The 14,258-nt window shown below is 40.3% G+C and overlaps 1 protein-coding gene across 3 annotated transcripts; it reads left to right on the plus strand.

Moving 5' to 3' along the window:
- The first annotated feature begins 730 nt into the window (after nucleotides 1–730).
- LOC101161687 (sodium- and chloride-dependent GABA transporter 2-like) lies at nucleotides 731–11,757 on the plus strand. 3 transcript variants are annotated; one of them, XM_023952505.1, is made up of 15 exons: nucleotides 731–1,052; nucleotides 1,148–1,333; nucleotides 1,936–2,070; nucleotides 2,151–2,291; nucleotides 2,366–2,453; nucleotides 2,531–2,663; nucleotides 3,069–3,203; nucleotides 5,023–5,126; nucleotides 5,209–5,333; nucleotides 5,426–5,538; nucleotides 5,645–5,782; nucleotides 7,276–7,378; nucleotides 7,474–7,574; nucleotides 7,713–7,883; nucleotides 10,960–11,757. In XM_023952505.1, the coding sequence occupies exons 1-15, from the start codon at nucleotides 1,046–1,048 to the stop codon at nucleotides 11,107–11,109; spliced, it is 1,830 nt and encodes a 609-aa protein (XP_023808273.1). In that variant the 5' UTR covers nucleotides 731–1,045; the 3' UTR covers nucleotides 11,110–11,757. The 3 variants fall into 3 exon arrangements, with proteins under 3 accessions (XP_023808273.1, XP_023808274.1, XP_023808275.1); XM_023952506.1 differs by having other exon boundaries at nucleotides 1,163–1,333; XM_023952507.1 differs by having other exon boundaries at nucleotides 732–1,052; nucleotides 1,166–1,333.
- The last annotated feature ends 2,501 nt before the right edge of the window (nucleotides 11,758–14,258 follow it).

Here is a 14,258-nt window from a genome sequence, read left to right on the forward strand (position 1 = left end):
TCATTATTTTCTTTTCGTTTTCTGTCTTTTTATTGGATTTTTTTTCTCTGCATTTTTGTGTTTTTTAGTATTTTTTGTCCTTTACACTTCTTCCTGTATTTTCCGTTTTTTGGTGATTTTTCTTTTTTTTTTTTTTGCTGCATCTTATGTCTCTTTTTTGTTTCTCTCTATTTTTATTTTCTCTATTGTCTGTTGTTTTTCTGACTTAGATTTTTTTTGTGTTTCTGTATTTTTTCTCTTTTTTGTTTTTCTGCTTGTTTTGTTCTCTGAATGTTTTTTTGCAGTTTTTGTTTTTTTTCTTGCTTTTTCTGTTTATTCTTTCTCTTTTTTTTTGCTCTGCATTTTCCATCTTCACGTTTTTCTGGGTTTTCTGTCTTTTTATTGGATTTTTTTTCTCTGCATTTTTGTGTTTTTTAGTATTTTTAGCCCTTTACACGTATTCATGCATTTTCTGTCTTTTGCTGCATCTTATGTTTTTTTTTGTTTTTCTCTATTTTTATTTTCTCTATTGTCTGTTGTTTTTCTGACTTTTAGATTTTTTGTGTTTCTGTATTTTTTCCCTTTTTTGTTTTTCTGCTTGTTTTGTTCTCTGAATGCTTTCTTGCAATTTTTGTCTTTGTCTTGTTTTTTCTGTTTTTCTGGATTTTCTGTTTTTTGTCCTTCTGCATTTTCTTTCTCTCTTTTTTTTTTTTTTGCTCTGCATTTTCCATCTTCATGTTTTTCTGCGTTTTCTCTCTTTTTCATGTTTTTCTGCCATTTCTGTCTTCAGCAGCTGAATTTGGATTTGAGCAGCCAACGGGTCAGAGATTCCTCCTCTTGGACTCTTACGTTTCACCTTCTTTTAACCGTAGAGACGTGTGGCCGGTGATGTACTTTGCTCAGATGGGGGCAAGTGAAGGGACAGAGAGAGGAGGATGGCCCTGGTTTTGCATTACAAGGCCCCGCCCCTTTCTGGAATGGCGTTATATAGCAAAAGGTTGAGTGTTTATGGATGAGCGTGCGCAAATATTGCTTCAGCCTCGAGACAGACAGACGTTAGGCTGCAATGAAAGGTAAGCGGCTTCTGGACCAACGGATCAAATAACAAGATCTCAGTAAAACTGGGGGGAAGGGGCATGACTTTGTGACTTTCTGCTGTAATTCATAGAAGATTCTGCCAAAGCAGGCCTTCCCAATGGGGCCAGCCGGGATGTGCTGCCGGCCTCCGAGCAGAAGATGGAGGAGCGGGGTCAGTGGAGCAACAAGCTGGAGTTCATCCTGTCGGTGGCGGGCTCCATCATCGGCCTGGGGAACATGTGGCGCTTCCCCTACCTCTGCTACAAGAACGGAGGAGGCGAGTGGAAGAACTTCTACACAACTATAAAAAAAAGCCAGAAAGTTGGATCAAAACTCAAAAAGTCCCGTCGTTTGGTCCTTGGAGTGACCTGATCCGGCTCACAGAATTAACAATTCCTTTTTAGAGACTTCTCCTCCAATGTAAGGACTCCAACTGAGGACCCCCCCCCTCCCTTCTGGTTTTGTTTTTGGACATGCTTGTGTAGCTGCTAAATTGGATGTCCGTGTCTTTCTTCAGAGGGGGGTCAGACAGAGGTCAGAGGTCAGGGTAGAACAGGGTCAGACAGCTGTTGTTGCTCTTTTCTCACAGCAGCTGTTCCCGCAAATCCGAGTACTCAAAACATCTCCCCACCCCCCCACCCCCAAAAGGGCCAAAGCCGAAAAAAGGAAACATTGGGGTTCAAAAACATATTTTGGGTGTTTTGTTGTTGTTGCAAACAGTAGATTTTTAGAGGCCGAACTCCCAATTTGGTCAGATTTTGTGCATTCAAGCTTCTCTGAACGTTACAAATAAAATTGATGAATTAAAGCGGCAAAAACTGTGCAACTGTTGTGTGTTTGCATCTCTAAAAGACGACATTTTCCTTGTTTTGGACTCAGGTGCCTTCCTCATTCCGTACCTGATTTTCCTCTTCACCTGCGGCGTTCCCGTCTTCTTCCTGGAGACGGCGCTCGGCCAGTACACCAGCGAGGGCGGCATCACCTGCTGGAGGAAGATCAGCCCCTTGTTTGAAGGCAAGACCTAGTCATGTATGTCGAGGGATAGAATGATCCAGGTGTGGAGCTCAGGAACTCCTCTGAACTCTCCACTGCAGGTCTTGGTTATGGAACCCAGGTGATTGTGACTCTGCTCAACTTCTACTACATCATCGTTCTGGCCTGGGGGATCTTCTACCTTTCCTTCTCGTTTTCCTGGGACCTCCCTTGGTCTTCCTGCAACAACACATGGAACACAGGTGAAAATTTGGGGGATTTTTAAAGATCTTGCGCAAAGAAATTCCACATCGTTCCTGTATTTTTCTTTTCTCAGAAAACTGCGTGGAACTCCAACGGAGAAACACGTCAATCAATCAAACGGTGAACCCAAACTCCACCTCACCAGTTATTGAATTCTGGGAGTATGTTGTTTTGCTCTTCATCATTTGGTGTTCCAACTGCAAAGTTCCCATCATGCACTCCTTTGCTTGGTTTCCAGGAGAAGGGCGCTGAGGATTTCCCCCGGAATCGACCAGATGGGCTCCCTGAATTGGGACCTGGCGCTGTGTCTTCTCGTGGCCTGGGTCATGTGCTACTTCTGCATCTGGAAGGGAGTGAAATCCACAGGAAAGGTGGCTGAACTCCGAAGAGCACATCCAACACCTTTTTTTTCTGTCTAAAAGAATAATTTTAGATCTGTGTGGAGTTTGCATGTTCTCCCCGTGCATGCGTGGGTTTTCTCCGGCTTCCTCCCACTGTCCAAAAACATGCCTCAGATATTAATTGGTTAATCTAAATTGTCCCTAGTTGTGAGTGTGAGAGTTAAATTTGTGTGTGGCCCTGCGACAGACTGGCAAACAGTCCAGGGTGTTCCATGCCTTCGCCCACAAGTGGCTGGGATAGTCTCCGGCAGCCCCGTGACCCCGAAAGGGACAAAATGGAAGAAGATGAATGATGAATGAATAATTTTAAATGAGAACTCTTCAGTTAGCCTGTCTCAGGTTTGGACATGTTCTCCATGTTTTATCTCCATCTAGGTGGTCTACTTCACCGCAACCTTCCCCTATCTGATGCTGATTGTGCTGCTGATCCGAGGCCTCACCCTGCCTGGTGCTGAGATTGGAATCCAGTTCTATTTGTACCCCGACCTGGGCCGACTGGCTGACCCGCAGGTACCATGTACGCTGAAAGCAGGAAGCTCAGCTGGGAATTTTATAGCAATGAAGAAAATTGGTACCAAAAAAAAAATAAAGAAATAATTTCCACCTGTGTTACTCCAGCAGACTGCACTGGTGGGGGTCCTCATCTCTGGTGCCTCAATCTATTTTGCATCAGATGCAACCGCTTCAGGGATCAGATTGGGCTAAATGCTGTGGCTGAACATTTACATTTTTCATTTCAATCTTGGCAGCTCACGAATGGCCCCTCAAACTGGGCAGAAACAATCTAGCAACATTCAAAGCCGCATTGATTTTCCTGCCACACAAGTCTGCTGGGTATTTTTAGATTGACCAGACATGCAACACTTTGCCATCATCATTTGAGCAATGATTAGTATTTTTTTCTTAGTATTTCTGTGGGTTTTTAGGTTTTGCAGAGGCCCGTATGATGATCCATCCACCCTTGTGCCTACCAACAGAACTAAACATAAAGCTAATATCTGACATACAGTTTCTTTCAATTGGTCAAAGCTGTTCTTGAGTCTGGTACATTAATCCAAATTACTGCATGTGACAACTACATGCAAAAAAAACACCTTTTTCAAAACTGCAGCTTTTCTGTTGATTTTTCTCCATAGCAACCATGTTATGCTTTGGTTGCTGGGGGGTGATAAACAAGTATATGTTATTTGTAGAAGAATTGGCCAAAGGAAATTTTTGAATTTCCTTGGCAACAGGTTTTTTTTAAGCCACACCATTCCTTATATGTTAATATATCATATATCATATGTCATATTGTTTTGTTCCACTCGAGTCAACATTTCGTGCAATACATTTTCACAATAATCTGGCAAAAACTTTGTGAGCAACAGGGGAGTGCCACTTTTGCAAGCTTGCCACGCTAACGCCATTCAAAATCTGAATTCTTTGTTGAGGATTGTGGAACTCCTCATTACAATATTCTTTTTCCCCGACTAGCTTCCTGATGATGTTTGAGGAATCAGGAGGCGATAGATGAAAATCACATGGAGAAATTTCAATTTGTAGGAGACAATAAAGGTACAATTTTTGGAAAAATCAAGATGGCGGCCTCGTTGCAAGGTCAAAGTTCAACCTAGCTTTGGTTGCAGTTTTAAGCTGGTGTAAGTGTGCATGAATGTTCGTGTAGATCGCTTTAACAGAAGTTTTCCTTTTGCCATATTGAGCAAAAATGAAAATCGCTACGTTTCCCATTTTGCCACAAAATGGCCACCAAGTCCTAAGTCCTGTAGACATCCCATAATAGTATTAACACTTCCTTTTGATATCCCTGACACATCTTTTGGTTTCGTTTGTGGATTTATACATATAATTCTAAATATATTTTTGAGCCCCATAAGAGATTTTGGCTCCATTCATTTTTTTGATGGTTTTGCCCGCTCCTATGTTTTTTTTCCCCAATAGGAAAGGTGTGTGCGTGTGTCTGTGTGTGTGTTTATGTGTGTGTGTGTGTGTGGGGGGGGGGTTGTTAACTATGGCATTTCAAAAATTCCGTTTCACCAGGTAGTAGGTGTGTGGACATTTTCATGACTTTATAAGTATGCAGGGGCAACATTTTCATTCTAACGGTCAGTTTGAGGAATTGCAAAAACAGTACAGGACTGACTGCTGAGGCTCAAATTATTTTAGTTGCACAACTCCGACACTGAAAAAAGGTGGAAACTGTTGTACTTTTTGAGCTTTCAAACTACTATGACGCAAAAATCCTGGATGACAAAAAACAACTTTTAGCGAGTTTGGATGTTTCTTCCTCTCAGAAAGTTCCCTGAAAACCTATCTCTTCATGTATCAGGTGTGGATGGACGCCGGCACCCAGATCTTCTTCTCCTATGCCATCTGTTTGGGCTCCCTGACCGCTCTAGGCAGCTATAACAAATACAACAATAACTGCTACAGGTATGAACAACACGAGTCCCAGAATCCCTTTTTTATTGCTGGAAAAAATAGGCTTTTGGGGAAAATGTTTTGTGCGTTGCAGAGATTGCCTGGCTCTGTGCCTACTGAACAGCGGCACCAGCTTTGTCGCCGGCTTTGCCATCTTCTCCATCCTGGGCTTCATGTCTTATGAGCAGAACGTTCACATCTCAGAGGTAGCAGAGTCTGGTGAGGCTCAGTTTTAGGGTCCAAGCTTCTGTTCAACTATTTGGTTTTTTTTTGTAGCTTTGAGATAAACATTTTTTCTCATTGACTCACAGGTCCCGGCCTGGCCTTCATTGCTTACCCCCGAGCTGTATCCATGATGCCCTTCTCCCCTTTGTGGGCCGCCCTCTTCTTCATCATGATTGTCTTTCTGGGACTAGACAGTCAGGTGAATTTGAATATTTCTTTCTCCTCCCTCTTAGTGCATTTAGCAGTTTTTTACTTGTTAAAAGCGTGATTGTCTTTGTTTTTTTTTTTTTGTTCTTCCTGTCCAGTTTGTATGCGTGGAGAGCCTGGTGACAGCAGTTGTAGACATGTACCCCACTGTGTTCCGCCGGAAGAACCGCAGAGAGCTTTTCCTGTTAGCCGTGGTTCTCTTCTCCTTCCTCATGGGTCTCATCATGCTGATGGAGGTAGAGCTCACAAGGACACACCAGCATATATCTGATCTGCTACTACCAGAACAGCTCAAACGTACCCAATCACACTTTAAAGTCCCACTCCGATCCTCTTTAGATTTTTCTTTAAAGCAGTGATCTTTTAACTATACAACTTTGAGCTTAATTTTCTTCATATATGTCCTCCATCATCAAAAAAAGCCACAATAACATGTTAAAAACATGATTTTCATTGGAGATGGTCTTTGATGTTAACTGTCTTTAACTAACTCATTATTTCATAAAGAAACATAATCTCCTCTGCACTTTAGAAGAAGCAATGAAAATGTCCCCAAATATGTTTGTTTTTGTTTATCTCTGATCTAAAGTAATGTAAAGTTATCGCTTATGTTATGCATAAGCGATAACTTTACATTACATGTGCTTTACATGTGCTTTTTGCAGCCTTACAGTTTTTCAGCAGACTCCTGGCCGAGTAAAACACTGCCTAATTTAGTCAGGAGTTTTGTGGTAATCCAGTCGTCAAATCTGTCTTTCATAAAATAACAAATAAACAAAATCCCAGTTGTGTTCATGTCCAAAAGAAAATATTAAACTGCATCCACTGCTGACAGCTGTACATATCCTTTGAGTAAGAATAGCTATTCTTTGTTGTCATCACAACCAACAGATTTTGGAGCAATTTTCTAAATTTTACACGTTTTTTTTTTTTTGCTGCTTCAAGTTGGAAGGTGGAAATACTTACGAATTTCAATGAGTTTTTGCTGCAAAACTAGCCTTACTCTGTGCTGTGCTTTCCTTTCTGTGGCCTGCTTGTCTTCTCATAGTCCTTGTTCTCCACACATTAGGGTGTCCTTCAAAAGAAATGTGAACTACAGTCCTCAGGATGGATTTGAAAGCTTTAAACAGGTTTATTGCAAATAAGTAAAACTACCGAAAAATGTGTAAATAAACCCCAAACCGATGTCAGGTATTTCAAGTTTTGTGACTTGCTTTTGTCATCCTCTTCTCAAAGATGCATTGATTTTGTTCCTCTGAACACATTTCATCACCATTTCCTTCACATGCAGACTTGACTTTAAAACCAGAATCCACAAACTAAACAAAACATACAGCTTTTTCAGTTTCAAGCCAAGTTTCCACTTTGGTTTCGATTTTTTATTTAAAAATTGAGCTTTATGTATCATTCTATGTTTCTTTAAATTGGTTCCGGGGGGTCGGAAGGATTCTTTGTGTTTTATAATTTTGTTTTTAATTGTTTTAAGCCTGTAAAGGACTTTGCGTTACTGTTGTATGAAAGTACTTTATAAATAAAGTTCGATGTGTGTTGTGCAGTTACAATTCATGTCAAACCATCTTTTTATCCTGTTTTTGTTGACTTCTGTTTTGATAAATGTCTGTAAGTTTGTAACGTTACATAACGTGGTATAAACTCAGTTTAAATGTTGGGATTTTCTGTAAAACGTAGCAATGAAACGCCGTGTCTGAATGTTTTCTTTCTCCTTCAGGGGGGCATGTATGTCTTCCAGCTGTTTGATTACTATGCAGCCAGCGGCATGTGTCTCCTCTTCATGTCCATCTTTGAGACGGTCTGCATTGCCTGGGTTTATGGTGAGAAAAACGACAGAAGAATTAGGATTTTCTCCCTGAATTCAATCGGCACGTCCCGTCCAAAAGCTTGATCCCTGTCTTACGTCTGTCCACAGGAGCAGATCGCTTTTATGACAACATTGAGGACATGATCGGCTACCGTCCAGGACCTTACATCAAATATTGTTGGTTGTTCTTCACTCCTGCAACCTGCATTGTGAGCCACTTTAAATCTATCATTCACACTTTGACAATCGGCGCCAGATTTTCCTCTTCATCGGGCTAAAGTGTTCTTTGCGGCATATCAAATAACTATATTTTTTATTTTTTTCTGATTCATCATTTGTCTCTGAAGGGAACCTTTGCCTTCTCCCTCATTAAATACACTCCGCTGAAGTACAACAATGTCTATGTGTACCCGTGGTGGGGCTACATCATTGGATGGCTGCTCGCCCTCTCCTCCATGATTTGCATCCCATTGTGGATGGTGTACAAGATCAGCACCACCCAGGGAACTCTGAAGGAGGTATGCTTCAAATCTGGACATGTATAATCTAGTCTGATATTTAGAGATGTACATTTCAGTGGAGACCAGGGCTGCCCACCCTTTAGGCTTTGAGATCCATCATCCTGCCTGTTTTTCAGTCCCCCTCCCTTTTTTTGTTGTTGTTGCCTGGATCAGGTCTGTTCAGTCCAAGGGTATCAAACCTTTAACACTTAAAGAGACATTTTGGTCACTGTCTTACTGATCACATGGGGGCCAGGAAGTCTCACTTCACCCTTCACAAAAACACAACAACACTGATTTGTATTAATATTAATCCAACTTTTATGATAAATATAAACAAACTATTGATGTTCTTCAGCAAAAATAAAACATGAAAATAAAGAGAAGAATAGCCTGTTTTTTGACAGAGGTTCACAATTTCCTTTCAAAATAAAAGACACCGTGTGCCACATATACCAATCTGAAATGTAGTAGGTAGCAATTAAAAAACTAAAAAACAACTCAGTTCATTCTACCATTTGTGGTGTATCTCAGTCAGAAATTTGTAAATCAAACCAACAAAAACTAAATTGGAGATAGCTATTGTATTTTTTAACCATAAGGCCTGCTTAAAAACCTTTAATTTATGCCCTAATACTGGCTGTGCTTGTTGACCTCCAGTTGATTTTCTGTGGTTCACAGAGCTTCAAATACATACAGTTATTCAACTTTTTGTGAATGAGTTTAATAGGGGTAAAAGAGCTACAATGGAGGAGGAGAAGAGCTACAATGAAGGAGTAAAAGAGCTACAATGACGGAGTAAAAGAGCTACAATGAAGGAGTAAAAGAGCTACAATGAAGGAGTAGAAGAGTTAAAGTTCTTTTAATGGTTTATAAATGTTTTTATGGTCTTGGGCCTTCTTATTTGAATGATATTCTTTTAAAATATGAGCCCTCGCGGACCCTGAGGTCCTCCGGTGCTGGCCTCTTAGTTTTTCCCAAGGTGAGGACCAAAACTTATGGTGAGGCTTCGTTCTGCCATTATGGTCCTCGCCTGTGGAACGGCCTTCCGGAGAGCCTCAGGGCCGCAGAGACTGTAGAGGTTTTTAAGAAGAGGCTCAAGACCCACCTTTTTAATTTAGCTTTTAGTTGATTTTAACTGCTAATTTATTCTATAAGTTTTATTATAGGCTATATTCTATACTATATTTAATTTCATTTTATGCATCTTATTCTCAGTTTTTTATTTATTTATTTTTATTATTTATTTATTTATTTTATTTTATTTTTTTAATAAATCTTATAATTTTAGTATCTTATCATGATTTTAGCCCCAGTGTTTCTTGTGGGAGTCTTTTCTGCCAGGGTTGCCGGCTTGCCCGGTGGCTGTTGCTGCAGTTCTTGCCCTTGCTGGGGCGGCTGGGGTTTAATTTTGCAGCCTCACGGCTGTGAAGTGGACCCCGGTGTTGTCCCGGTCTGGGTTGGCGCTGTGGCGATGCCCCCGTGGCCGGGCTGGCTCCTGGTATGAAGAGATTCCCAAATGCCGTTTCCTCACAGCAAAGCCAAGCCTTGTTTGTTTGTTTGTTTGCTTGTTTGCTTGCTTGCTTTTTTATTTATTTATTCATTTATTCATTTATTTATTTATTTATTTTAACTTGCATTGGTAGTCAACATTCATTGTCGTGGGTCATGTGCTTTAATGGAGGGGAGTGGGAAGGGTGTAGGGTGGGTTGGGTTTTTACTGTAATGTTGTGTGTTTTTTGTTTTTAATGTTAAAGCGCTTCGAGCTGCACGAAATGCATGATAAGCGCTATTTTATAAATAAAGTTTGATTGATTGATTGAAGAGCTACAATGAAGGAGTAAAAGAGCTACAATGAAGGGGTAGAAGAGCTACAATGGAGGAGTAGAAGAGCTACAATGACGGAGTAGAAGAGTTACAATGACGGAGTAGAAGAGTTACAATGACGGAGTAGAAGAGCTACAATGAAGGAGTAGAAGAGTTACAATGACGGAGTAGAAGAGTTACAATGACGGAGTAGAAGAGCCACAATGGAGGAGTAGAAGAGCTACAATGGAGGAGTAGAAGAGTTACAATGACGGAGTAGAAGAGCCACAATGGAGGAGTAGAAGAGCTACAATGGAGGAGTAGAAGAGTTACAATGACGGAGTAGAAGAGCCACAATGGAGGAGTAGAAGAGCTACAATGAAGGAGTAGAAGCGCCACAATGGAGGAGTAGAAGAGCTACAATGACGGAGTAGAAGAGCTACAATGGAGGAATAGAAGAGCTACAATGAAGGAGTAGAAGCGCCACAATGAAGGAGTAGAAGAGCCACAATGAAGGCATAAAATGATCACAAGTGGCACCGGAGCATTAGGTTGCAGACCCCTGGTCCAGTCAAAAAGAATCTGGAACTTCCTGAAACAGTTAAATTGACTAAATGAAGGGAAGGAAGCATTGAAAAATAAGCAGAGTCAAGCCAGGCTCACACTATCCATGGCAATGCACGTTCAAACAACCACTTTCAATCAAAAGTCTGTGTACATGCATGTACACATGCATTTCAGGTTTCCGCATTCAAAACTCTCGTCTTCATGCGTCGCTATGCATTTTTTACGACGTTGAAAGTCAGACCAGGTTTAACTTTGACCAATCAGGATTTCAGATTTGGTATTAACATATGGATGGCGTCCCTTTTAATTCACGGAAGTACCAACTGTTTGAAAATTAATAAATGTGGTTTGTGTCTGGCTGGAATTCTATGTCACCACGTCTTTCATATATTGGAATAGACCTTTAAGGTAAAAGCCTGGAGCAAGATTCACAAGAAATGCTTTGACATTTCAAACCAAGCCTCTTCCAACTGTAGGTGGCAGACATGCACAGTAGAAACAGTAGAAAAAGAAGAAGCCCCTCCCTGCTTGTCCAGTGTGAACACCATGGGGTAAACGCGTGTTCAAGAATGTGCGTTTAGCGCGTTCAAGAACACACGTCTTGTGTCCAGTGTAAACTTAGCTTTAGATTTCAGGGAAAACAAGATCAGTCAGTTTAGTGGTTCCATCTGCATACTGATTCCAACCAACGGTGTTCTTCATGTTTTTTTTATTCTTACAGCGTGTGCAGTTACTTATCAAACCATCTGGAGAATTACCCAAAACCAAAAGGGAGCAGGAGAGACTGCTGGTCATTTTTGCTCCGGATGGAGACGCCACCAAGGCTTCAAACAGCTATATCCCTGTCTTAGAGACAGACTCCAGCGTGTGAAGACGGTGAAAAGACCTCCAAGTGTTGCAGCCTTTTGTTACCAAGAAAATATAAGCACTTTGGTGTCTTGTTATTTTTATTCACAATCTGTATAGAGGACTTGGGAGATTTAGCGCCTATATATCAGAGAAATATTTTTTACCACGTGACAACAAAAGAAGGAGTGTTAGAAAAGGTCCAATCCCCCATCAAAAGTTGTTTTTAAGAGTAAGAAGGTTTTTTTGAAGTACAAGTGAGAACACAAAGTATGATATCTGTATGAAGTCAGACAACTTTTAGAGAAAGAACTGATTTTTTAAAAGAAATTAGCAAAAGAGACAAAACCATAAAGAAGTTTTTTGGAAAATGTTCGGAAACTGTTCTTTTTTTCCTCTTTTTGTTTGACGAAAAGGGCTGGACAGTGATGTAGTGGCTAGCGTTCTCGCCTTACAGCCGTTGGCTGTGGTTTGATTCCCAGCTGGGTCCTTCATGTGTGGAGCTCATGCATGTGTCCAGGCAGTCCTGGCGACCTGTTCAGAGTGTACCCTGTCTTTAACCAACAGTGGATGGGATAAGCTCCAGCAACCCTATGACCCCCCCCACACACTTTTGCTATCTTATGGGGTCTAAATGACCCCACCCTTACATTGATGTGTTATCCCTACCATGACAAAGGAGGAGAAAGGTGAAGAGGATTTCATGTAGTAAAGATCACAAATCATTGAAGAAAAAGTGTTCAGCGCACTGTCTAGTGGGTCCAGATGACCCCACTCCCAATGTTAAAGTGCCTTGGATAGCACAAGGGTTTAAGAAAAGAAAAAAAAAGCAATCAAAGCATATGCATTTTTCCCCTCATTTTGAATTTACAACCAACCTAAACAGGAGAAAATGGCATCTACTGTAAGGGTTGTGTATGTTTTTTCAGTGTTTTCTCCTTTTTTAGTTTTTTTCTGAACAATTCGCAGTGGAACGTCAATTAAGGGGGTTTAGTAAATGGTCACAACAGGCGCAGATACCTCTGCAGCCCAGCGGTCTAAACACATCAACGTCCTTTATCCCTTCCTTTGTCTGAACATACATATGAACAGGGAGGACAAACCCCTCCCCAACTAATCATGACGAGTCCTTTTCTCTTTAGAAGAATTTCCATTGCTTTGTGATAAAACCAATTTTATGTTTGACTTTGTGGTCTTTTCATGTACACCAAATGTGACATTCAAATTTCATCTGACATTGTGAATCAAATTTCCGTTTTATAAAATATGCACATTCTTTCTAAAACTTGATTTGTAATATAACAGTTCGAAAGTAGGTGACTGATTGTTTCTGGGTGTTCTTTACAAAGAGTACAGTTGAGGTTAATTGTCTTATTATATCGTAACATGTAGTGATAATTGGGATAGAATCTATGTAGAAGTTTGGAGGAGACATCTCTTATCTTGTTATGGATTCAAAATTTCTGATGCAGAGTCTAAATATTTTTCCAGGACAAGTCAGGCACACGTTTTTCTCTAATAGACAGCAGAGGGAACAGAAATTACATTTTGTTGAAAAAGGGCACATATGACATTGGGATTCTTTCAGGCAAAGTTGAAACAGGATTTTTCAACAATATATATATTTTCATCAAGTACAGTATTTTTGCAGAGTTCGCAGATTTCATTTGTAGCATCAAAAACATTGGCATCCTCTTTTAGAGGAACAGCAAAAGATAAACTTCAAATTCTTCATTTCTGAGTAATTGTCAATTGTGGTTAAAAAGCCGACCCACCAACAGGATATTATTATTAAACCAATTCTTGTAAAATAAAGATTTGTTCTTATGAAGTATGTATCTGTTATTCTGAATACAAAAGTTATGAGGGGAAAATGTGTGTTCATAAAAGAAGAATCTGTCTGAGAAAAGCAGTTTAACTGGGATTTTGTCAATATTATAATAACAAAATGTAGGCCTCCTTTCTGATAGGCGTTCATTAGTACAAATTATTTTTAAATAATGAATACGGTTTTTCCAGATGAAATTTAACAACATTTGGTCAATAGATTTAAGAGTTTGATTGTAAAAGTGCAGAGACGGGTACTGGTAAGTCGAGAAGTCAAGTCTCTTTAAAGCCATTGAAACGTTTTTTGGTTTTATTAATTAAGGAAGCACATTTTAATGAGCATCTTTCCAAACTACTTTTGGAAATCACAATGTTAAGTATTGTAGCGACCTGGGGGTTGGCCCCGCCTTCAGCCCCTAAGATTCATGGGAAGTGGGGAGCTTGGGGTGAAACCTTGAGTCAGAGGGCTGGAAGCTGAAGTAACACCCCGTGCTGTTTGGGCTGTATATGTGCTTGAAAAAACAGGCTTGATGCTCAAACGGAGACATTGCCTTTCTTCCTGTTTATTCTGCCTGAAACTGTCCGGGGCCGTGCGGTTTATGGGGCATGGACAGCTCTCCAAGGAAGCCATCTAAATAGCAGTCTGGCTTTTGCTTCCCCAGTAAGCTGACGGTCTAGCTGGATCATTACAGTATGTTTATTTTACAGGAATGTTGCAGATTGATTCTAAAGCACATTCTTTGATAGAAGTTCACATTTATTAAGGTTGAGACACAAAAGACTGAATGAGGTTCAGGCCACAGGAAACAAGAGTACCGTGGTGTCATTGTCAGGGTGATGACTTATTCCTTAATAAAGAGAAGAACCACACAGGAGATGGGAATTTTTGCTAGACTTCTGCAGAAGGAGAATCGGTCTGTCAATCGAACTGTCAATCGAACTGTCACAGAGGAGATCTGCCTTCCTAGAACATGGAGCCTCTTTTTATTGAAAACTGAAAGCTGCAGACATGAACAGGGGTCATTTTATCAGGAAAAACAGGGACATCATATTCTTGTAATCAGAACTTTTCATTTTCATTGTTTTTTTACTGAAAGATAGAACTGAGACAATCATATAATGGTGATTATAGCATAAGTAAATGATAATTACGTAACTCTAACATCCCTCCCTTTTTATCATTTCAAACATAAGTAAACAGAGATAAACGGAGGGTACAAGTGTGAAACATGGTTATTTAGTCATAAGAACAAGGCATCAAAACATCTTAATTTCACCACTTGCCCTTTAAGTGAGAGATTCATACGATGCCTCTGAAGTAGGAGTATTCACATGGGTAGGGGGCCT

The sequence above is a fragment of the Oryzias latipes genome, chromosome 23 (genome assembly GCF_002234675.1).
Source record: "Oryzias latipes chromosome 23, ASM223467v1".
NCBI lineage: Eukaryota > Metazoa > Chordata > Actinopteri > Beloniformes > Adrianichthyidae > Oryzias > Oryzias latipes.

Excerpts from the sequence above, each read along its gene's own strand:
- LOC101161687 (XM_023952505.1), top strand. Across the intron at positions 2,664-3,068 it reads GAGTGAAATCCACAGGAAAG|GTGGTCTACTTCACCGCAAC; the intron begins GTGGCTGAACTC and ends ATCTCCATCTAG. Across the intron at positions 7,379-7,473 it reads CTGCATTGCCTGGGTTTATG|GAGCAGATCGCTTTTATGAC; the intron begins GTGAGAAAAACG and ends GTCTGTCCACAG.